This window comes from Salvelinus alpinus, chromosome 28 (genome assembly GCF_045679555.1).
Source record: "Salvelinus alpinus chromosome 28, SLU_Salpinus.1, whole genome shotgun sequence".
Classification (NCBI taxonomy): Eukaryota; Metazoa; Chordata; class Actinopteri; order Salmoniformes; family Salmonidae; genus Salvelinus; species Salvelinus alpinus.
The window spans coordinates 32,372,808-32,398,918 of NC_092113.1; the positions used below are offsets into that span (position 1 = coordinate 32,372,808).

At 38.6% G+C, this 26,111-nt stretch overlaps 2 protein-coding genes across 4 annotated transcripts in view; both read right to left on the reverse strand.

Moving 5' to 3' along the window:
- Positions 1 to 11,851, reverse strand: part of LOC139557713 (homeobox protein Hox-C4a) — a 113,483-nt gene extending 101,632 nt beyond the window's left edge. For all 3 annotated transcript variants that reach the window (XM_071372831.1, XM_071372830.1, XM_071372829.1), the window contains exons 1-2: positions 10,752 to 11,851; positions 7,419 to 8,796 (exon numbers count right to left, since the gene is read on the reverse strand). In XM_071372831.1, the coding sequence (XP_071228932.1) occupies positions 8,516 to 8,796; positions 10,752 to 11,502 (1,032 nt within the window). In that variant the 5' untranslated portion in view covers positions 11,503 to 11,851 and the 3' untranslated portion in view covers positions 7,419 to 8,515. The remainder of the gene's footprint in view (positions 1 to 7,418; positions 8,797 to 10,751) is intronic.
- An 8,253-nt stretch (positions 11,852 to 20,104) lies between these two features.
- LOC139557717 (homeobox protein Hox-C11a) lies at positions 20,105 to 23,926 on the reverse strand. The gene is made up of 2 exons (XM_071372839.1): positions 23,126 to 23,926; positions 20,105 to 21,208 (listed from the first exon to the last, which is right to left on the reverse strand). Exons 1-2 carry the CDS (start codon positions 23,817 to 23,819, stop codon positions 20,976 to 20,978), a joined length of 927 nt encoding a protein of 308 aa, XP_071228940.1. The 5' UTR covers positions 23,820 to 23,926; the 3' UTR covers positions 20,105 to 20,975.
- Positions 23,927 to 26,111: the final 2,185 nt, after the last annotated feature.

Here is a 26,111-nt window from a genome sequence, read left to right on the forward strand (position 1 = left end):
ATTGCGTTGGTGACCTGCAAGATCAAGGGAGGTCATTCGTTTTTGCTTTAAACTGAATAAATGTATGCAAACTTACATCTCACAATGTGATTATTTAATTATCTCACTAACTACTGCATAATTTGAACTTCCTGTCATGAAAACATGTATATGCTGTACAGCATCCTTAGATTTTGAAGTGTATTTCTCTGTAATGGCTGTTTGGTTCAGATTCAACCATGAAATATGAACACCTAATAAGTCTGTAACCTGTAGCAGGTGTTTGTGTAGTACAGTATGGTATTATGGATGGTGGTGAAGAAGGCGTTGTTTGACTTGCAAAGTTAGGCAATGTAATTTTAGGTTGTGTTATAACTTGTGTTTTAAATATTGTGACGAGTAATCCATATATTCTTATCAATACGATGCAACTAAATATCAAGACAGGCAAATAGAAAGTATTTTACTCAAATTAAAAAGCATAAACCTTGAGCTCACTAACGTTGAGTATTTTCTCATATACAGTTAACATTCAGGGCCAATGAGAGCACAAGCCTATTTTAACCCTAGGGGTTTCCCTTGATATCAACACCATGAAATCCTAAATATAGCGTATCTATTAAAGCCAAGGTAATCTTTCATTAACAAAAGTCTAAAATACATCTATCTGTCATACTGTACCAAACCAATGCGTAATGCACGCTCTATCATTTTACGCATAAAAGGCTGCCGGTACTAATGAAACTAATGAACTATTCACAATAATATCTACTAATATATATATTTATATGTGGTTAGGATCAGATCAGTTATATTACAGCTGGTCGGCATTTTGCAACACTTTTTGACTAAACAGATCTTCCTCATACAGCCTTGGAAAAGGGTAGGCTATTGTTTAGTGATTTAATTTACAATTTTATTAGTAGAAATTACATTCATTTATTTAAAGGGATACTTCGGGATTTTGGCAATGAGGCCCTTTATATACTTCCCCAGAGTCAGATGAACTCGTGGATACCACTTTTATGTCTCTGTGTCCAGTATGAAGGAAGTTAAGAGGTAGTTTCACAATCCAATGCTAACTATCGTTAGCGCAATGACTGGGAGTCTATGGGTATCTGCTAGCATGCTAGCTAATTATATCAGGAGACAAATATTAATTTGAGCACGGTTAATCCCTTATTTTTGCCATTACTTTGCTGTCTTGTTATTTATATTTGAATGTATTTATTGTCCTAATGATTATTGATAATAAAATAAAATATCCAATGTATGTATCCTGGTTTTCATAATATTTTGTGGATACTAGGCTTATTTCCTTTTCTGTTATTGACCAATGTATGAAATACATTTCATAATATGATACGCTAGAGCAATCCATATGCTGTGCGTATGCTGTGCGACCCAAATGCGCTCTTTCGCACGTCACCATGATCCTTTTTATTTGTCATTTGTTCTGGTTGAATCAAAAGAGTCTAACTAAATAGCCAAATATTTTGTATTTTCTCCATAGCCTACTTTATCATCACTAACAATGTTATTCTATCAAATTCCACTAATGTTGTACATGTATCTTGGACATTCAATATTAAGAAATGCTTTGAAATAATGTATTTACACTGACAGTCAACTTGTGGTTTGACATTTGTTTAGAGCAATGGCATTGGAATTCATTGTCCAAATATGGTGAATTATTTAGGGCGAGGCCTGCAGGAGATGAAAAGGTGCAGACTGTCACCGTAGACAACAATAGTGTCCAAAGGTGCTGTCGTCTCAGTGCAGGGGTCAGACTGCAATATATTGTTAGCAGTCGGATTCCCAACTCTTCATTCAGAAATGCTACAAGAGACGCTTATTAGAAATCCATATTTTTTGCGCATGCATGTTTCAGTCAATCAATAACCAAAACATAAGTATGTCCAAAACATAAGGCTACTGTTTACGATACATAGGCCTACTAGCTAGCCTACATAATAACGACCTTAAGTTGGTGATATCATTTCCAATAAATACGAAGGGAAACAGTAAAAAAAAAGTCCCTTTCCGCTTTGTTAGTAGGCCTACTTTGCGCACTAATACGTTTAAATAAAAAATCATCAGAATCCATGGAACCATTCTTAATTTGAAATGTGATTAGATATAGACCTACTCCTAAATCATTTGGAAAGTTTTAAACGTTTTATGTAACCGTATATGGATCAAAGTCATTGTTGGAAACTATGATGGCAAATGTGTGGAGCTAAAATAATATACAAATCAGGAGAATAGTATACTGGCTAACTAGAATTTGAATCCACATTTTTCCATTAGTAAATTCTAGGTTTGATCTGAACCCTGCATCCATGTCGCATAACCGATTAAGATTATTCTGAATGAATTGTGAAAATATCGTATTACAAACAGTGCATTACTACGTGAAGGAACCTCAAGTAAATACTTGTTGTCATAGCCTATATGATACATATATTTGAACAAGGGACATGTTGTTGTATTGTCAAAAGCTAATTTGAATTGACAAATGAATAGGCCTATACAGTTCAGAATTGGCATGTTAAACTCTTACCCTCAAACATTTATGTTGAATCACCAAGGTGTCTATTTGGAAACTATTCAGGGAACATATTGTTATTCTGATAAATAACAGAAACGTAATACCGTCCAAAAACATTCACCTACAGTAAATATATGGTTAAGGCCACTTGGAAAACAAGTGTTATAATTCATACTTTTAAGTGCTATCCTCTGGGTCCACATTGTACATTATGTTGTCTATGTTTTTTACCGAAATAAATTCAATTTAAGGCAACAGCAAATTTAGGGAAATTAAGGATAAGGTAGGTCTATAAGTTCCTCAAATACTTCATATAGTACGATAATCGTTAAGTGCATCAAGATCTGCCATAAGTTTAAGACGTTTTCCTTTTCATGACGCCCTTCATGACTAAAGGGTTATAAAGCATTATAACACGGCACTTCATTTAATTGGTTAATTAATAATAAACCCAGACCACTATTAGAACAACCAAGTGCTTCTTTCCGTGTCAGATCACAAAAGATAGACGGAATGAAAGTTTAAAGGCCCAGTGCACTCAAAGACGTGATTTCCATGTATTTTACATATATTTCCACACTATGAGGTTGGAATAATACTGTGAAATTTAGAAAATTATGCTCATGGCCTTTTAGTGTAAGAGCTGTTTGTAAAGATCATCTGGAATTTCAGTCTTTTTTTGGTGGGATGGAGTTTTGGCCTTCCATGGTGACATCACCATGCGTAAATTAGTTAATAGACCAATAAGAAAGATAGTTCCAAACCTCTCTGCCAATAAGAGGACATTTTCAGTTTTCCTCTCCCCACTAAAGACCACTCCTAGACAGTCCTAGCAAAATTCTCGCTTGAGAAATTGCCCTTGGCTAAGAAGCTATTTTTGTTTATTTTTGACCATTTTAATTGAAAACAATCACATTAAGGAACTAAATTGCTACCCAGAAATAATTGTATATTGAGATAAAAACGGCTGCATTGGAACTTTAAGGGCCTTTACGCCATACCCTAATGACATTGCTCATCCTAATATTTATATATTTCTTAATGCCATTATTTTACTTTTAGATCTGTGTGTATTGTTGTGTATTGTTAGATATATTGCACTGTTGGAGCTAGAAACACAAGCATTTCCCTACACCCGCAACAACATCTGGTAAATATGTGTATGGACCAATAACATGTGATTTGATAACAAACTAGCACATTCTGAAGAGAGATATAGCTGGTTACTGTGGTGTAGATAGCTTATTTTTACTGCACAAAGTTATGCAGGTGGGGCGGCAGGTAGCCTAGTGGTTAGAGCGTTGGGCCCGAAAGGTAGCTGGATCGAATCCCTGAGCTGACAAGGTAAACATCTGTCATTCTACCCCTGGACAAGGCAGTTAACCCACTGTTACTCATTGTAAATAAGAATTTGTTATTAATTAAATAAAAAATGGTTGAATGCAAGCATTGTTGTAATGTTCATTAATGATATATTTTACAAACTGCTAAACAATATTAACAATATTTAAACAAATTCTGATGTAATCAATGTGCTTGCACTGCTTGCCTGCTTGTAGTTTAAGGAAGGGGTTTTGATTGATCCATGTTGCATTTGAACATTTTACACAGGTTTAGGCCTAATTGAACGTTTTACTGCAGTGGGCAGGGTCACAGAGTGTTTCTTGGCAGTCTTAAACAAGTATACACCTCACACACATGGTTATGGGCTTAAAAAAAGAAGACACCTGTACCATGTCAGATATAGTATTCCATTTTTAGTTTTGCATTCCAATATTGCACTTTATATACATCACAGAAGACTGAAAGATAACACAAACGTATGACATAGAAATAACGGATTTTCGGTGGCTTTAAAAAATATTATGGCGCCTTTTTTAAATAATGTTTATTAATTATGAAATTATGAAAATTATTGCCTATAGTGCCTGTATAGTGTATTACCTCCTCATAACTCTGATAATATTCAACATAAAATTAATAACGCATGGACACACACACACACACACACACACACACACACACACACACACACACACACACACACACACACACACACACACACACACACACACACACACACACACACACACACACACACTAAGGTTACACTAGGCTACTTGCCACTGTGATGCACCATTTCGTTTCAGAATATAGGCCCACCGCAAATGCTTGAATCCGGTACGAGATACCTCTGGTTATGCCTATTCAGATAGCAGTAATCATGCACACATTTTGTTTTGCAATCACACAACAATCAGTGCTATCCGCTCTTGCACGATCAAGCCTTACATCAGCCAGCATTAGGCCTACACATACCCAGACACCCGGATGGTTGTGACAATGAGTTAGCCTTTATTAATAGTTAACAACTAGTACTTCCCTAGCCGCTCACAGACAGAGATACAGACCTAGTGGACTGTAAAGACTTATATAACAAATACCTCCATTAGCCTAGCTATTCCCTTATTTTCTTCTTCCGTGCTCTACCTGTTTTAGAATTTTAAATGGGTTGTTCAAATGCCACTGTGCAGTTTCTGACAGCATGCTATTTGCTATTGAAATTGCTATTAATTTGAGAAAGAATAACTTGTGGACAAAAGAGGCAAAAGTATTATCCATGTAACGAGAACCTTTATTTAAAAAAGTTGCTACATACGTGCGTAATGGCTGTGCGTAATTGTGCACTAGCGCGAATTACGCACCGTCTCAGGGTGTAAGCAATGTGTGTTTCCTGTGGGTGCTATTTGGAGTGGTGTAAACTCTTTGTGAGTGATGCATTCCAGGGGGAGACGCCTATTCACTAAACTGAATGAAAATGACTTTGGATTCCAGACGGTCTCTGCTAGTTTCACTTACTGCTGTGATGATGGGGGGTTGAGAAAACAAAACCGCGAAAGAAATGATAAACACATTCTCTCCCAGAGAGGGGACTTTGACTGTGCCATGTAAAAAAGTTATTGGCTAAACATGAAATAATTTCAACATGAAATCATTTTGTTGTGTATTATGAATACAATACAAAGTTGATATTCCAAATAAAATGGATAATACATGTTTCTCGGCCACGTCTTGTCATTTGGGTCATGTGAATGAAATCAGTTAAATTATTACCACAAACATTTCAAATTAAATTAAATTAAATCAACCTATATGGCCCAACATTCCAATGCTCATAACTTGACATAACCTAGTTAGTTACATGAATGATTCATAAAGAATAATAACATAACAACTGCGAAATACAATTTGCCCACAAATGCACAAATGAAATAGGAACAAGACATAATACATAAAGAAATATGATGTAATATACCCAGCGTATTTCATCTATAGGCTAATCTACCCAGTTCCTTTCCATTGAATTAACATTTTATAAATGATTAGATTTTTTTTTATTCACGACTTCTTCCTCTGGACGCATTATAGTCTAAATCCAGTCTATGACCTAGTTTCTTGAATCAGAATACGTTTTGTCATTTGAGAAAGTTGAGGAAACGGAAACAATCAAAGGAATTATGGCTGCAGGTAGCCTAGTGGTTAGATCGTTGGACTAGTAACCGAAAGGTTGCTAGATCGAATCCCCGAGGTGACAAGGTAAAACTCGGTCCTTCTGCCCCTGAACAAGGCAGTTAACCCACTGTTCCTAAGCCGTCATTGAAAATAAGAATTTGTTCTTTAACTGACTTGCCTAGTTAAATAAGATAAAAATGTCATGGTAAATATATTATGACGATGGAGTAATTTCCCCTTGATTTAAACAGGTGGCAAATGCGTTACAGGTCAGCAAAACCTACGGGATATTCAAAGGTCCACTCAGTTAACCCAAACACACACACAGTGCCACAATCAGAAAAATACTGGACCATGTGTACCAACGAAAACTTATATTCAGAAGAAGATTAAAGAGCCCATATGAATGCAACATACATTGTTTCCAGCTTTAAGATCAATAACATTTTACACATTTTAGAGAAAAGAAAACTAAATTCTGTCAACATTTGGCTGGCTGGCCTGATAGCCATGTGATCTTTAGATGGTGGCCGAACAAGCTAAGTCTGTAAAGGACATTCCCATCATTTCATGGTCTAGAAACCAAAACCCAACCGAAACCAAAATCAGGGGAAACCTAACCAAAAACCAGTAACAAAATGGTAAGGCAACAATAGCGGTCTAAAGTCTACCCCATGTTGTTTACAACCCATTCTCCATCTGAGTAGCTAAAGTACTTTTTACAGCCCGCCACAAACATGAGAGCCGGGGAGAAAAAGTGGCCGTCCCGGTTATTAAAGCTCCAGTTCATTTACAATGCCATTTGCGATGACTTCAGTCAGAGCCGAGGGTGTAATTTAAAGGAAAGTGTCGCCCTTGATGAAGACGAACTGACGTAATCAAGGCAGTTTCTTGTTGCGGAGCCAGGAAGCGAATCCCAACAACATGAAACTACCTAAACCACGCTTCAGCTGCGCGAGACGTGGTGTTCCAACCAGAAGGGAAAGAAAACAAACAGCAAAATATTCAAAGCCAAGTAAGGATTTTATTGTCTGTCTACAATAACATAGCTATTACCCGAATGATATTCTTGTCTCTGTCATGCTATCCTAAATAGGCTTATTGTGTAAAATATTAAAACAAGATTAATACATGGTGTCTAGAAAAGGCTCAACCAATAAACGGGAAAGCTCGTTAGACATAATTCTGAGGAACATCACAATATGTCATAAACAGTTCTAACGTCTCCAGAAATCGCAATCATGTAGACATAATAGACAAGACCAGTAGCAGCAATAACAAGAGCTGTCAACCAAGCGCCATTGGCAGAGCAACCGGCAGACATAGGCTACTCATCTCCAAATCACAGCAGAATAAAGATCTATTTGTGTCCTACCTTGCATTTCCTCACACACACTCTGTCGTGGTGGTCCTCATTTATCCATGCTGTTCTTGTTGTCGTTGTTATTGTTGTTGATAATCATCCATCTGTTTCCTTTCTTGCTGAGATGCAGTATCCTCAATAGAAGGCTGCAGCCTGCCTCCATAGCAGAGGGAGCCCGTCGAGCGCATTCGTTCTATCCAGTAGGCATAGCAGACCCTCTCCTCTGTGTAGAGTAGCCTGTCCCTCCTCTCCTCCACACACCTTTAAACGATGCATCTTAACTGCAGCAGCCAGCTAGCACATTATATTTGCAGATCATAAAATCCACCCCTAGCTGGGCGCTTCTACCACGAGACGATCCTGACGTTAGAATTGTATGACCTTGACTTACTGTGCTCACCTGGATAATAATTAAATCAACGTAATGGTCTCCCTCTTCTATTAAAAAGGCCATGATCTTCCCAATTTCTCTTATCCGCAGCCTCTCTCTCATTCCCTCTCTTTCTCTCTCTATCTCTTAACATAGTGCCAAATTGATAATAAAGGGAAGGACAAACTATATTTTCTATAGGAATAATCAACGGGACAAATATGACGCGAGCAACAATGCGGATGCAAAAAGTCCAGTGCACGAATAGCCTATCACACATAGCAGCAGAAAACTAAAGACAACACGATGAAGCTAGGGAGTAAGGGGACATTGCTCAAGAATAAACAAAACAAAGTATTTTTTCATTCCAGCAGTTCTAAGCTGCTTGAGTGTTGGTGTTCATTACAGGCCTTCACTTATATTTTTTCTTTATATGACAAGAGCAACGGCACCACTATTTAATGTTCATGTGTAGAAAGGCAAACTCAAGTGCTGAAGTCCTTCCTTCATAAAGTCGTGTACTCTTGGGTATCGTTGAAATATTGTCATTGTATGGCGGAACACTGTTTGTGTGTGTGTGTGTGTGTGTGTGTGTGTGTGTGTGTGTGTGCGTGCGTGCGTGCGTGTGTGTGTGTGTGTGTGTGTGTGTGTGTGTGTGTGTGTGTGTGTGTGTGTGTGTGTGTGTGTGTGTGTGTGTGTGTGTGTGTGTGTGTGTGTAAATGTTTTAGATCATATAATTTCAGGTGAAGTTGTAGGCCGCCATAAGATGATCGCGACCCCGACTTTCACTATTGAGTTTCTTGAGCTTCATCCTTCGGTTCTGGAACCAGATCTTTACCTGTCTATCGGTCAGATCGATACTCTTACTGATCTCCAGGCGGCGCTCGCGAGACAGATACATGTTAAACAAGAACTCCTTTTCCAGCTCGAGTGTCTGATGCTTCGTGTAGGGGCATCTCTTCTTCCGTCCACTTTTGGCTTTTAACCAGTTTCCTGGAGCATTTTCCAATGTAAAATCATCTGTAGACATAAAAACATGGAAAAGGTGAGCATAGGCTTACTGAAGGTCTACTTCCATGTTCAAGACAGACTATATCAGAAATACTGCATTCCAATTGGTCTGCGTCAGGTCTGCACTGCCGCACCGCAATGTCTGGACGGTCTCTGCCAGTCTTTATCTCAAATGCACATTCAAGTTCTTGAGCTTGAATCAAATGTCCACGCTCTATAAATACACGGGTTTAATAAGTATCTATTTTTGGACTTTCTTTGAACGCTTCGAACGAAAATACAAATAGTTTTAATTGAAACATCATGTAGGCCTATTTATTTTGACGGGACTCTACAGTGTATGTCCCTGTGCTATAGGCCTACAGACACTATACAAGCCCAGCCACCATATAGCCTTTATGTGGTTTGAGGCTATATGGGTACTATACAAGCCCAGCCACCATATAGCCTTTATGTGGTTTGAGGCTATATGGGTACTATACAAGCCCAGCCACCATATAGCCTTTATGTGGTTTGAGGCTATATGGGTACTATACAAGCCCAGCCACCATATAGCCTTTATGTGGTTTGAGGCTATATGGGTACTATACAAGCCCAGCCACCATATAGCCTTTATGTGGTTTGAGGCTATATGGGTACTATACAAGCCCAGCCACCATATAGCCTTTATGTGGTTTGAGGCTATATGGGTACTATACAAGCCCAGCCACCATATAGCCTTTATGTGGTTTGAAATTATATTGGAAATAGTTTCATAATTAATTACGCATATTCCATATTTCAGGGTACACGGATAGCATGTTTGGTTAGTCCTACTCTTCGATTGACTTAAACATGCCCAACCTTTTTAAACGATTGATGAAATGAATTCAAACAAAAGAGGAGAATATAAGAAGGGCATCTCTGGATCATCAACGGTCTTATTTCGCTCCTAAAAGACGACGCAAAGGGAATAATATAGGCTGAATGAATGGTTCATAATATCAAATGGAAGGCTACATTGTAGCGGTTAAAAATAACTCTATGTGTGGTGAATTTAGCCTACAAATAGCGGTACCGGAAAATATGTAGCCGACACTGTTTAGAAAACAAACAATGGATATTTTTAAAACAGTGCAACAGCATAAATTAACTAAAAGTCAAATTTCAACTGGAATTTTATAGTTGTTTGGTTGAATCTTAGTTGTATAATCATGATAATTATAATTATAATAATACATTGATTCGTTAACAATATATATTCACCATTTTTGTTTCCTTGTATACGCTATCTATCCACCATAATAATTAAAATGCCGTTTAAGCTTTTTTCTCAATCAAAGATCTCATGTAAGGAAAGTAGTATTACCTATCCATCTTTATGAATGTTATTTCAGTCTAAAAAGTAAATCGCAGGCCGACACTGTCTTACCAAAAACAGTAATTATGGACATTGAGGCGTGTGTGTGTCTGTCTGGTCTATCTGTTTTACGGTGCACGCGCGTTATGAGTGTGTGAGCTTGTTTATTTCAATGATAACTGCCCAACTCACCTTCGCACATTAAATAGAAAGGTGATAAGTGCCGTCGCCACAGTAACCCCTGCTAGGCCAGACCGTGAAATGCCTGTTCAGAATGTCTCCGATATATACATAGCGTAGATATACAGTAGCAAACCAACAATATAAAAACGCAAACACTGAATGACATGCATGCAGAAGATATTTTAGTATGCTCTCTAGCAGAGGCTTTATTGTAGGATTGTAAGTACATTGCACTGTGTGTGTGTGTGTGTGTGTGTGTATGTGTGTGTGTGTGTGTGTGTGTGTGTGTGTGTGTGTGTGTGTGTGTGTGTGTGTGTGTGTGTGTGTGTGTGTGTGTGTGAGAGAGAGAGAGAGAGAGAGAGAGAGAGAGAGAGAGAGAGAGAGAGAGAGAGAGAGAGAGAGAGAGAGAGAGGGGGGGGGGGGGGGGAGCTTTCTGGATTACCTTTCAATTCGTCAGAGTTATCAGAACAACTGTCAGTCTTTGCTCTCTCTTCTTTCTTGCGCTTTCGATGTTCTTCCTCTTCGAGGCCCGTTTCCTCGCTAACTTTTTCCTGCGTAGATTTGTTAACCGTTGATTCTCTTGGTGATTCAACAGATGTCGTCACCGGGGCCAAAGACGCAGAGCCTGTCCCGAACTGCGCTTCTCGCTGTCCCCTGCTCTCTCCGGGGTATACCCGTCTTACTCCTCCATAACATTCGGACACTTCCGAGACAGCGGTTTGGTCCGTCTGGCTGCTGCTATTGTTCCCAAGCCGAATGTAAGTAGCCGACTCTGTATTGTCCGTATTAGCCCTGCTGCTACTGTCACCCTGATACAGACAACAGAACGCCTCCTTTTTGACGTTGTCGATTGGAAACGAACACGGTTGTAAACTGGACTGGGCAACAGGTTGCTCGTCACTGTTAGTTTTAGGAACTGAGGTCCAAGTGCCCAGTTGGGATGACAGGTAAAGCGCATCTTGGTAGGAGCCGAGAGGGTGGCTACTCGGAGGAACCTCGTCTTTTTTGGGAAGGGGCGATCCAACTACTCCAAAATGTCTCATCATTGAGCATCCATACTCAGATGCAGCCGAGTGGATGTACATTCCTGGGTTGCTGCTGGAGTAGCCCTCGCCTCTATAGGAAGATGATGATCCTCCCATCAAAGAATCCATCAGGAAATGACCGGCAGCAATGTTATCCTGGCATGACATTATTTTTTATTGTTGGTGTTGTTGGTGTCTTTTGTGTTCCTGTGGTAACGGTTTTTCTCGAGGAGAATAAGGACAGTAGGACACTGACAACTTTTTGGAGCCAAAAATATCAGCAACATAATTATGGATTCTTGGAGCGCCATGTCATGTGATTTTCAGACCAATAGCGGCGTGGAAGTGGCATTGACGCTCCAGACTAAGGTGACGTCAGCGCGGTCAAGTTGTTAAGCAAAGAGATTTTTGCACGGTGAAAGGGCGCCACCTAGCGGAGAGATTTAGGGGGGGAAGCCACGGGAGGAAGGAACAAAGGGGTGGAGAAAATATTTTGCAATCAGTTACGTGGGTATAGCCGAAATGAAATATAGTTCAATAAGTAATCGTTAAGATAGGCTAACATAAAAACAAGACCGCGCAAATAATTCGATAAATCTGATTATTTCTTGGAAGTGTAAATGCCACTATAGGAAAGTCACTTCGTTCTGGTATTCGTCAATACATTAAGATAACCCAATGGACGTACATATTATCAGCCCCACTCTCGGGTAGGCCTAGACTTGTTAGGCAAACTGATTTTCATAAGAGGTAGACTTTGCATTAACCTAACCTATACAATCAAATAACTGTAGCTAGTCGTTGTTGCACCAGCAGTTGCATAAGAACGTTTGTTCGATTAAAATCTATTTAAAATGTTAACCAATGTGAGTATTCCAAAGTGTATCTTTGTCTTTAATTATTTTAGCAGCCCTGTTTTTCTAGAGCATTTTATGGTAGTGCTATTCCTTGTATGTATACTCCTAGTAGTCCCAGTAATGCCTAAGCATGTGTAGGTGTTTTTTTATGACCAAAAGCAAGAACATTCAATCAAATATGGTCTCTATGATCCATCTACAATTTATCATGAGGATATAAAGAATGGGTGGTGGCAAAATCTTTTTCTTTACGTTTAAAATGATATCAAGGATTATTATAGTTCTGGCCCTTTCTTTTCCACTCCTGGTCCTTTCTTTTCCACTCCAACTCGTTTGTAATTCCTGTGTAATATTTAATTCATATTAATGCAGGGTGATATCAAACTGAGGGAGAAGAATGTACATGTATGCCACGTGTAAATTGTTAATTGAAGACAAAGGACCAGAACTTATTTAGACAAATATCAAGTGTACATGTAGACTATTAAGCAGACATTTATGTGTAGGTTTTTTAATTTAGTACTAATTGAAGCTTCGACTCAGACATTCTTAAATCCATTGCGAATATATATGTTGTTACATATATAATATATACTATAGTTTATATCCATTCTTAGAAAAAAGAATCTGGATAGAACCAAAAACGGTTCTATGCTTGCTTCATATATGGCACCCCTTTAAGGATCAATATATAACCGAAATTGGGTTCCCAAAGGTTCTATATCGATTAATTCCATTAAAGAACCCTATATGGAACCCAAAGGTTCTATGTGGAACCAGTTTTGGTGCAGTGAAGAAGAAGCCCTGGGTTTTGTATAGAGCCTTTAGGGGTGCCATATATGAAGCAAGCAATATAACCTTTTTGCTTCTACCCAGAACCTTTTTCACAGAGTTTGCGGTACATTCTATAGTTTGCCCATGAAAATAACGTTCTAGCATTTAAGACGTTGCATAACGATCATCTTGTTTTCCAGTAAGGGCTCTAGTTCATATTTTCTGATATTGATAAACCAAGGCGAAAGTAACATTTTATTTTTGAATTCATGTTTTTGTATTCCTATTCACATATTGTTTTGAAGTTAAAATGTAAGAGGACGAGTTAAAACATCCTATATGCTGGACGGTTTGCATGTTAATAGATTATTGTGTTTCCTTATTTTGAATCACCTTCACAGTGTGAGTCAACACCAGAATCAAAAAGATGCGCATAGTTTTTTCAGCCGAAGGCCTATGAAAATGGCTATTCATAAGGAATATGTCTAGTGTTTTGTTGTTTTATACTCGAATATATATCCTCAACACGATTGATATTCCCATTACTAAGGTAGTACAGTGACATCGACAAACAGTAGGCTACCAGGTTTAGCAACTACTGCCAAACAATGCAGGGCCCCTTGTGTGATGAGTGTTGATATTGCTCTTGTGTTGGCTATGACGCTTTATAATGAAAGGGGCAATCCAACCTCTTTTTTTCATTTAATTTCATCACGAGCAATGATAAGTAGGGATTATCAGACTTTGCACGTCTTGTATTTTAAACTGATGCAAAAATGTACGAATGGTTACTAGGCCTATGTCTCATTTGAATTGGAACATAGAAGGAAACGTGTCCGTGAATTTCGAGGTTGTTTAAGTCTGGCCCATAGGCCCACGACTTCTTCTGTTCCTTAAGTCTAATTCAGATAACACCAGAGCAATTTCAGTTGCATAGCAAAAACCGGATGAAAAAGGTTTAAATATTGACAATTAGAGACGCTTTGATTAATTTCGAAGCAAATAACAAATAGTCTAGCTAATAGCCTAACAGAAATTCATGTACATTATTCATGTTTATGTATATTGAATGGTGTGATGCCAAGCCCATTTTCACCTAAAATAAATAATATTAGCTAAATGCTGTGGCCTATTTCAAATAGGAAGATTAGGCTAATACATATAAGCTGTGGAGAATGCAGATATTTCTCTACCAACCACTAAACGCTAGAAGTAATACCAGACTGTTTTGATTGGTTTCCTCACCTGTCCATCATTTCATCATCTTGTTAGAAATGGAATCCAGGGCTCCATTCAATCAGATCCGCTTTAGCCAACATCTGTATAGGGGTTGTTTTGGCGTTGTCCGAGGTGGAACTGCGTTAGAGCTATCAAATCCACAAGCGGCTCCTGGGAAATCCATGCGGCCTTGTTTACAAGTTGGAACCCTGGAATGTGAGATGTAATCTACAACTCAATTAGGATGATAGAAACCTTCATTATTTCGTTTAATGATTTTCCATTTGAGCGTCATTATTTCTATAACGCTTACACTTTCTCATTCTGAACTTCTAACGCGAGTGAGGTGGGTGTGGCTTCGATACAATGATCACAAGAGCAGCTGCTCACCGTTTTGACAGCTCCAACGCAGCTACACCTCCAAAACCACCAAAACATCCGCTATGCAGGTGTCTGCTATCACCGGTTAGCGCTTGATCTGATTGAATCTAGGCCTCACAGTCTTCCATTCTAAAGCTAGAATCTCAGAATATGAAGTCTCAGAATATGTTAAATATGTTAACAATATCTAACACTGAAATTTACAATAAAGATTATGTTTTTGTCCATGCATGCTCTTCAATGGCATGTAGCTTGTAGGCTGAACTCTATTTTTGTGTGTCTTGATTTCGTTCTGAACATTACCCACACACAAGCAGCTACATGTAAAACAATGTTTAATTTTTAGAGTAAGTTTAGTGCACCAACATAGTATAATTGAACACATGTATGGAATAAAAGGGATATTATGTTTATGATCTTACAATTTCCATTAAAACCACTTTTCTTGTTTTCAAATACATGGACCATGGGGTATGGCTATAGAGACCTAGAGGACTCATCTTTGAATCTGTGCCACCTGTGACAGCATGAGCACCATCGAGGCTATCTCTATTTTGAAGTAGTCAATTTTCTTCATGACTATTTCTTATCCCTCCTGATGACCCAGTTGGACATGACTCCAACGGGGAGCCCATGCTGATATGGCCTTTTGGCCACTAGAGGCCTCTATCATTCTCTATGGGTATGGCATTAAATTATATTCTATAAAATGAAAAAGTATTCTCAAATTGGGTTTTATTGTTTTGTGATAGAGAGATAATGTTAAATGCTGCTGTAATGTCACCTTTAGGAGGCTATTAAGTTTGCAAACTGAAACCAGCATCCTGAAATCATGACATTCATATGTGTAACACCGATGTCATAACCTTGAGTGAAAATGCAGAATGCGTGTGTGTGAGTTGTACCTTTCTCTATCTACTTCGAAATTTGGCGTTTGAGGAACATTGATGAACGTCTAATTCTGACGTGAGAATATGAGAGCTTGTAGCTACCCTGCTATCTCTCTGTGTGTGTCTGTGTGTGTATGCCCGCTTACCAGTCATATTATCTAAATTAAGAGAAGGATGAATTCTATAATTGGCCTACATTGAAGATTCAGACCCAATTGCATTATTCCCGGAGACGCAGATACCTTTAACGGGTCATTTGGGGTTTGATTAGCTGGGTTAAAACCCCACCTAGAATCTGGGTCATTCCATAATATAAATATGAACTGTACTTATCATAACATTTCTCATAAAATAGTAATTGGTCAATAAACAATGTATTTATTCAGCTATAAGCCCAATAATAAAACGTATCGTCATGATCTGAATGTTTTACTACATGTGAATCACTATAGCTTTGTAGGCAATGTGTGCCTATTTGCCCCTGTTTTTTGCAATGTGTGTTTGAGGGGGTGAATTGTGTCGATTGGAATGCCTATAGGTGTGAATGTTTTCTTTGTGGTTTTTTAATGTTCTTTTGTGCACATATGGATCTTTACGCACGTATGTATCGGCCTACTTAAGCGTGCGTGCACACACAGACGTAGGGGAATGTTTAATTTGCTCGTACGTATGTCCTCTCCATTCGTTATATTACTAAATAGTTGTTGATTTGTATTTAGTATAAAATAAGCACAGGCACATTTATGTTTTACGTCTTTAAACTTTATTCAGTCTACTAATATATTTACCATCATGCCGAGTAAAGAAAACAGACATGCTACTCACATTCAGGATTACGCATAGGCCGCCCATCCCCTTGCCATGTCGCGCATATGGAGACGGAGAGACGCCAAAACTAGTTTGCATTGCAGGCCGCCATGACCGCCATGATATATCTTTCCAATTTGATGTAACGAGGTTGAGCTCCTTGCAAGCAGACGTCCACACCCTGTGAATGTGGAAATGTATGGTTGAGGCATGTAGCTTCTTAAAGACAATTATAAATCAAAGGTGGTAATCGGAAAGCACACATTGATATTATATTACATTCCAATATGGTTACGACCACACAAGGGACCACAGGTTAGTTTCTTCGACGTAGGCTACTGTATATCTACAGCTTTGGGCTTTCATCACATAGGGGGAAGGTAAGCCACCTATGTACGTATAGGCGTATGTACATTGGAAATCACTATGGCGAGAATTCATTGCAAAACAAATATTAAATTGCAATTTGTATCCAAATGGCCCTTTTTCATTTTTGATGTAATCTATTTTTTGGTTGTAAGCACCCGTTCATTTGTTCATGCAAGAGGATATATGTTGAGTACGTTATCTCCCTTCACGTAAGAACTCATTGCAGAATTATTTTCAATATCTAGGCCTATAACAAGCTACTCTCTGAGGAACTTGATAGCGCGGGCTTGTGCTTTCAAACCACTGCGCTCCTATTATAAACCACGTTTTTTATTTATTTTTTAAATATTTAACCTTTATTTAACTAGGCAAGTCAGTTAAAAACAAATTCCTATTTACAATGACGGCCTACCAAAAGGCAAAATACCTCCTGATGGGACGGAGGCTGGGATTTAAAAAAAGAATTACAAAATATAAATAATAATTATATATATATATATATATATATATATATATATATATATATACTAACATATATATACCTAAAGAGATACCTAAGACAACAACATAGCAAGGCAGCAACACATGACAACACAGCATGGTAGCAACACAACAGGACAACAACATGGTAGCAACACAACATGGTAGCGAAACAACATGGTAGCAGTACTAATTTGGGAGACAACGGTTATTATTATACAGACTTTTACATAAAACGTCTGTGTAAATCAATAGCAGCATACATTTGACAAGCATCGCGTGTGAGAAAAGGTTCGTGTGTAATGTGGAGGTAGGCCCAGCATGGTAACACATTATTTCTTGAACATTCCCCTTTAATCTGACACACACAAAAGTCCTGACATAGCACCTGACTAAAATGTGGAGAAAATGATTGAGCACAAACATAATTTCAAGAAATCCACGTTTAATTACAACGACACGTAATTTAGACAGTGTATTTATCCTTCCCAACTGAAAACATGTATGGATAAGATAAAGGAATGTTAAAAACATCAAAGAAATTAAATAGGCCTTCAGTACTCACAAAACGCATAAACCATAACAATGACACATACATGGAGTCAAAAACACATACATTCTAATTATTTGAGCGGTGCCTAAAATGACATACAATCCATTCAAATAACCATTAGCTACTATCACTTCGAAAAGAGTCATTAAAGATTTCGCTATTCGTTAGGTTAGTTCCTTTTCAACCTTATTGAATCACCTGCCATGTAGTTGCTCTTACGAAATGCCATTCTTCAGGCCGTCTCATTGCATTCGTCTGTGACAGACCCGCCATTTTCCTTCCTAATAGCCAAGCGCCCAACGGGGTCAGCTCAACTGAACCAACCGCCGGCTGCATAGTATCCTCTCTCTCGTTGTCTCTCAGGATCAATCACGATCACCACATTAAAATTATAAGACAACCAAAACAAAATAAAATGTAATTCAATATCGAAGATTCCATGTAGGCCTACATTTTAATGACGTATGAATAAAAACATACATCAAAAGAATAACACGATGTTTCTAGTGTCCTATAACTTTATAAAGCCTATTGAAGGAAAGGAAACAAAACATTGCTCTCCCATTGTGCGACCAACACATTCCGGGGTGAATTCTGGCCCCCTGTGGTTGATAGGCAGTTTGAGGAGCCTCGAGCCTCTGCAGTTAGAGGACGGTGAATACGTGTGGCAAAGTAATCCAACAAATTACCGACGTCATCGTCCCAGAGCCAAGGTTGGTGGGTGTGACAAGTGAAGTCTTCTAGCCTTGATCTCTGCCTTCTAGCATCTCCCTCCTCATCCCCTGTCACAACCAACATCCCCCTCTTCCGCCCTCAGCTTCATTCTGGAGGGTGACTGGGTAGTGTGTTACATAGAACAAACACACACACACAAAGAGAGAGAGAGAGAGCGAGAGAGATAACAAAATTGAATGGAATTCTGCATCCTTCTCAAAGAAGAACATAACCCAAATGCATTATCTATACATTATTTTCCACAAGAAACGATGGAAATGTAAAATAGGTATTAAAGCTCATGCCAACATGTTATAAAACTTCTCATGCGTGAAAACGTATACATTTTACAGGGACAATAAAGTGTATTTACTGGGCGTGCTAAAGCTGGAAAAGTTACCTGCTGTAGTTTAATGGCATGGGTCAAAGTTGGACTCTCTACACATTCCTTTTTCTGTTCCCACTCACTCCCATTGGTCGATACCCCTCCTGCACAGATTTCCGGGCAAAAGGGGCTCCTTGATTCCACTTTATTGCAGCGGGTTAGAGGTGAAAGCCTTGACATTATTGAAGTTCAAAGACTACTTTTAATTATAAATTGTAGTTAATACATACACGTGCAATCTTCCATAGACATATGCTCTGTGAGCACGCGGGCGCAGGCACGTAGGCCTACCTACACACACAAAATCTATCAAATCAGTCACACACCAGTAATGTCCTCGATATTTATAGATATGCACATACACCTACCACCATTGACTTGGAATTCCAAGATTTAATTTTAGGGGTCCGTTTTTATCAGAAATGTCTGTCTCATATGGCTAAAGTGTGTGTGTGTGTGTGTGTGTGTGTGTGTGTGTGTGTGTGTGTGTGTGTGTGTGTGTGTGTGTGTGTGTGTGTGTGTGTGTGTGTGTGTGTGTGTGTGTGTGTGTGTGTGTGTGTGTGTGTGTGTGTGTGTGTGTGTGTGTGTGTGTGTGTGTGTGTGTGTGTGTGTGTGTGTGTGTGTGTGTGTGTGTGTCTAATGTGCAGTCGTATGTGCACAACACCGGCCCGAGGTCAGGTTGAACAGTGTAGTTGTCAAGTTTTTTTGTTCCGACAGCCAGTCTTACTTGTTTACTATTTACTGCGGAAGTGAGCACCATTCCCCACGAACAGACGGTGCAATTAAGAGCAAAAATGTCAATTTAGTGCCTTTGTCTTTATGGCAGTGTCTAGACTGCAAGAGTGGCGATTCCATTTAGTGGGCACTAAAGAAGGATCCTGTACCTCTTTCTTTCTCTGCGTATCTGAAATGTAGCCTAGTTTGCATGTTGTTGTTTGTGTCTAACCCTGTGTATGCTTGCAAAAGCTCAAATATGCACTCCTATATGAATGTACCACTCAACAGTCCCACCACACACTCCCTCAACTTTTTTGTCAGAAAATGTTTGCGTAAAAAGGGAAGGCCTATTCCTAGATGACAATAGTTGATATATATAAATACCCCGAGAAATACCCCACTAACAAGATAACCATTCAGGATAGAAACCCCCACTCAAATCCTTTAAATTACCATCAGATAGACTTAATGGTTAAAAATAAAATCTAAGACTCAAATGCAGTCAGAGGTTTTGGCAATACTTTTTCAACCATTGGCTACCACTCTTAATCAATTCCCTTTAAAAATGACCAGCAGATAGCCATGGTCAATAATAAAAATCTATGACAAAATCCACCAGAGTCTGTTTGTTGTCTATATGTCTGTTTATTTCATAGGTATCTTTATATTAATGATACACAGGCACAGCTCCACATTTTCCTCCTCCTCTTCCATAGCCAAACACCGAGCATAAAGCAAATAATTTAAAGGAGCGTTAACATTAAAGCTTTTAAAGTACACTGCTTGCTTGGGCGGTGTAAAGAAAATAGCAGCACGGAAAGGGGGTGAGAAATTAAAAATGAAATCATATTTACAATACGAATGCACATAGTTGCATAGTCTGTACAAGGGAAAACATTATTACAAATTGTACACGTCACAGTTCTCAATGGCAAAAATGAAGCCTGTAAATACTATTTTGTGTTCAATAGTCTAGTCGAAAAGAGAATCGTAGTTTCATGGTAGGCTACACATAGGCAATACATATACCTATACAACGACCAGAGGGAAGGGACATTTTTAAATATCCAATACAGGCCTATCATTGCTTCCAAATTGTGTTGTAACATTTAATATTCAACAAATAATATACTTGTGAAATGCACAAGTAAATACACAGAATTAAAATTCGTGGTAAATACATGGAAATTCATATGAACTACGGCATATCAATGATTATTATATCACCTGTAGGCCTATATCTGAAATATAAATTATTCTGTGCACGAAGGCTACAGGAAAATGGCGGCTTATTACGCATACATAGAGAAACCCCATATGTTGGAAATAGAAATAACCCCATCATAACATTTAGTTGCTCAACATGGCTGCTGATCTGGGCTACTTTTTGTAACTTGAACTTTGTTTATTACTGGTGATAAGAATTCACTGAGAAAAGAGTGTCATTGACCTTTGACTATAATCATTAGGCCTATGCTTTAACACTCCTCACATGTTCACAATAGAGGGTTTCCAGAAAAATATTGCAAACGATCTCTGCTTAATTTCTTTTCTTTCATTCTTCGATTCTGAAACCAGATTTTAACCTGTCGGTCAGTGAGGTTCAGCATCCGGGAAAGCTGCAGCCGTTTCTCTTTATTGATGTAAACGTTAAAGAAGAACTCCCGCTCCAATTCTCGAATCTGAAATTTGGAGTATGGACATCTCTTCTTCCTCGTGCGAGGAGTACCTGGGGTAATCAAACAGGAAGGACATGATCAGCGAAAGTTTCAAGGAATCGTTTGTCATTCACGCACGGATATTCACATGAAGTTAAAGTAGCCTAGCTAACAGTATTAACACCAACATAAAGTACGTAGGCTCTTTCTGTGAATACACTATTCAGGTATTTCTAGAAGCATTAATTTAATGGTACCAATTCTGTCAACATCCAACATCCAACACTGCACGCAATAGATCAAATCAATCAGCCATAAAGACTGTTAAATTATCCCACGCACTCAAAGTGCAAAGAATATCAACTAAGTATGTGTTTATTTATTACAAATATACAATAACAAAATGTATATGGCTGCAGTTTGCGGGGCATTCCCATGGAATTCAACTATACATTTGCACACTCCTTCATGGTTGTTTGAAATGCACATGTTTATATTAGATATTAATCCTCTTGTAAAGCTAAAATGGCTCTCAAAGTGGCAATACATCACAGTTGTGGTCAAAAGCTCATGAAAAAGACAAAGTACAACGACATAAAACATCTCTACAGTTATACTCTGATTGTGCAACATCAGGCTACACAAACAGACGCCAATGTGTGTGTGTGTGTGTGTGTTTGTATAAATCACTGCAAATTCAGACATAGATATCTCAGGGCTAACCGAATGGAAAGGGGTTCTCAGTTCAAACTGACCACAATTTACGCATACCCTAATTCATAACTAAATGCAATACACATAGATGTAGCATTGATGCTAACAGAATGTAGCTATAAAGACTGTGTATACAGAATGTGTTTTCATACTCAGTGTTGGGGAAGCTACTTTGAAAATATAGTTTACCAAGCTATCAATTACTTCACACTGGAAGAACTTAAGATACACTAAAACTACCCTTAAGAAACATATAGTTACCTTAACTGAAGTAACTTTGAAAAAGTAATTCGCATCATGCAAACTACTTCGTGAAAAAGTATCATACCTTAATCTGACTACAAATGACAAGAACAGGTCACTCTGGAGTTAGATGTTAACATAATGTGTAATTTAGCTTATTTAACCCCAAAACTATGTTTCAAGGGAAAATCCGGCAGGTGGTCTGATGCCGAAAAAGAAAGGAAATTCTTGCCTACTTTACCCATAATTTATTTTAGCCAAAAAAGTCGTGTGTAGTTCCAGCAGTTAGCTACACCACTACATGGTAAAACAGTAATAAACTACTGAAAACAGTACCAAGATTTGAATTTATTTCAACGACCAAGCTACAGCAAATTTGAATGAAATTACTAGTTGAACTAGCCTACATGTAGTTCGCTACTCCCCAGCACTGTTCATACTGCGGTACAGAGCTTGAATTGCAGACACAAGCATGGTGCAGATATGGACACAAACACATAACCGAGTCTCTACGACTAATTCAATTTGTCTCCAGATACATATAAATAGCCTAGATGGATACTTATGGAGCCTGTCATATGGTCAATAGCTGAATTAAGAATACTTGTTTGCCTCCAAGTGTACAAGGCTAATAATCTCCCAGCATCTTTTAGTAGGGTTAGTTTGCATGCAAGCTGCTAAAAGAAAATTAACAAGATACCAAAAGCAATGTTCTGCCAAATTGGTTTTTACTCACGACAGACCAAGGAGAAAATCCCTTAAAATTCCCAACGCAAGTTCATGATCAAAGTTAGCATTTGTCACAATAGCGCGCTCTTAAAATTTCACGGACTCTAAGATAGAAGCGTCTGTGTATAACATGCTTTTTTTCAAAGCACTTTCCCATCGTAAAAAGTATTCTCGTTGTAAGAAAGAGCTTTGTAGGTTATAATAAAATCCTTTGAATGCTTATAAAACTCCACATAAAATCTGACCGACAAAACACTCGGCTAGTCCCTTAACCTTTCCCCATTTACAGCTTCGGTACCTACTCGAGTGGCTGTTCTTGCTGGCACTGCCGTCCTTCGTGGCTGAAGAAGTACACGAGCCCGAATGTGTATGTTCCTCCTCATCCTCTGGGTCCTTGTCCTGGTCTGGGGCGCCCAGTAGAGCCGCTGGCTGCTGGGACTCTGTTTCCAGTTTACTAGCCTCGCTCTTATGTAAACAATTCTCTGCTGACTGATTGTCCGCGCCGCAGTATGCGGTCTCAAAAAAGCGGTCGAAACCTTGAGGGAGGACGTTGTTTTTCCCCACGCCGGGGTAGAACCCTGTGGAGGAATGGTTGGAGCTGGGGTGGTGGTGGTGGTGATGACTGTACACACTCTCGTTCGTTTTCATAAGCATTTCTGTCATGGTGGATGACGGAAGACAGTCCCTGTGCACCAGATCCTCTCCAGAGTAGCATGATGCATAATTGCTTCTATGGTGCCATTTACTAGAAGGGTCCAATCCATAGGAAACTTCCCGTACCGGCTGCACTTGAGGCAGATTTGAGGAATATGGGTAGGTTATCTGCCGCGACGAGGCCTGTGGAAGAAACGTAGAGACGGCGGAAAATTCGGGGACGTAGTAGGTGCAGTTCGGGAGGTAGATGTTTGAGGCGCAGCCCGTTCTGTCCCCAAACTCGGATGTCCGGTCTTTGCGCGTCTGGGGGCAGAAGTTTCCCAGATTCACCGAGTTAAACATCTTTCCCCCGTACTCCGTACTATAGATAGATGTTTTGGATTCGAACTGCAGAAGGGGAAAATTTAGGAAGGCAAGATGACGCGCAATCCGTCTAAGTCGCCAAAGACACGTGATCGAAAGTAGATATTGTCATATATCAATTTGGAACACTTGGATGTGTAGTAGTTCACTTAGGTAAGATCTAGGAGGTTCAAACGATTCATTTAAACACCACAGGAGCACTAAGAAAACCAGTAACATAATCCTGTTTGTTGGCTTAGGTTATGGCAATTATAAAGATAAGCTTGAGTATGAGGCTATTTATGTATAAGAGTGGGCTAGGGTAGCATAGTTTAGCATGTGATATAGCAGACTAAATTTGATTTTGAATTCTACAGGTAAGACCTTACTATTATTATGACTATTATGATTATTATTACTACTACTACTATAGCATAGTTTACTACATGTTGTATATCGTACAATAGCATATAGCCTACTGGTAGACAGCAGAATTTACTCTCACACATTGTAATGTATGACTAAACACTACCAACAAAGTGTACCGAGATCACTGCGAAGTTAAAACAAATCCATGCTTTACAATGAGACCAAGATTCCAACACCACACTCGAAGCGCCCCTGTTTTGAAAAGTGTGTTTTCACACATAGCCTAGCAGGCTTTATGCGATTATAGGTAAATATCTATCGTGAATCTATGACTAACCTCTCTGAAACTGCTCCTGATCAAGGCAATGATTGTGACTGTTTTTGATTGATATAGATGTTGTCTTGCTTAAGATATTGCAGTTTTGAAACGTGGGGTATTTTTCATCTAAACCACTTTTATAGCCTATATTTACATTTTTAACAGCCACTAAACAGACTAACATTTCCCTATAAGGAAAAAAAAACATTAAAACTCAATGTTCAAAATAAACATTTTTGAATACGCATTTGGCTACATTCACGTGCTTGAGGGACATTTTTCTATTTAGTTTTTCTCCGGATGGTATTTTATTTTATTTTTATCAAGACATGGCCTTGATGGAAGCCTATATCTTTGGTGTCTCAAAATAAATGTGAACTAAATGGGAATAAAACAATACACAACATACCGTTTAGGGTACCTTAGTTCGACAAAATCACTAATTTTCTTCATTAATTTCCTTTCTCTTGGATCATGTTAGAGCTGGAGGAGAATAGCCGAGAAACTCAAGACCAAGGTTCCAGGCTGAACGTGGAAGAGAGAAGAGCAACAAGTGAAATTTAACCTTGGTCGACGACGGCTGTCAAAACAGCTGTAATCCACCAACCGCAGAGTGTAAAATATAAAATAATCTTAACTTTGAATTGCAGAAATGAACAGTGTTTTAGAAAATGATAGTCTACTCGAGAGGTGACCTAGCTATATTCAAGCTAAAAGTCTACAGGAGACCATTTATTTTGTTTTGAATTAGGCTTGAGGACCTATTTCTACTTAGGCCCTACAGTCTCACTGGGCAACAAATGAATCGATTTGTCATGGCATACTTTCACTCTGACAGCTGTTGAGAAATAAGAAATCCTTTACTGTATGTATATCTTTAGGACTACATCGTGTAACTTCTGTACATAGATGCCCGATTAAATATGCATTGTTTTCCGGAGAGAAAACAAATCTCGTTATTGATTCGTTTTAATAGTGCTCCCAGACAGGACATACATTGGTTATTACCTTCAAAATATACATGACGTCTGGAATCCCCATCACAAACTTGGCTAGGCCATGTGATCAAGTAGAGGGATGTATGGTATTTAAATCCTGTAATTGCATTTATTCAAACAATACCTCCGTGTGCGATTTCTCTTATGTGGGAAACTTTCACTGTTGTTGAATCACGCCAATCATTAATACAAAGTAAAACTATGATCATTGTATTGATTATGATAAATATCATTAACTTCCTCTGTTCCAAAATATGTTTTCTGAAGGGTAATCTGTATGCAAATTATATAATTGCATAGCCCAAACCCTATTGTTTCAATAGTTTAAACGTTTAAGATTTTGAGAGTATGTAATCATGTAGGCACATTTTGGTAGTCGCCTTAAAGCACATTATAGGAAGAAAAACCCACATCACGTCTGCTGTTCCATTTAAACCATCAGAAAAAAGAATACTATAATAAGTAGACCTAGGTATGTTGGAGAGAGGTATGTTGCAGTGGCATTGACATATGTTTGTTTACAGACCCCTTTCAGAAGATAAAAGGTTGAAGTACACGATGCCTGCATCCAAGTACAAAGAAAGCAGACAGCTGCCTAGACACAGC

Bases quoted from the DNA above. Each gene is read 5' to 3' on its own strand.
- LOC139557717 (XM_071372839.1), bottom strand. From the start codon at position 23,819: ATGTTTAACTCGGTGAATCTGGGAAACTTCTGCCCCCAGACGCGCAAA. The intron at 21,209-23,125 runs GTAGGTACCGAA...TGATTACCCCAG, and splicing joins CAGCAAGAACAGCCACTCGA to GTACTCCTCGCACGAGGAAG.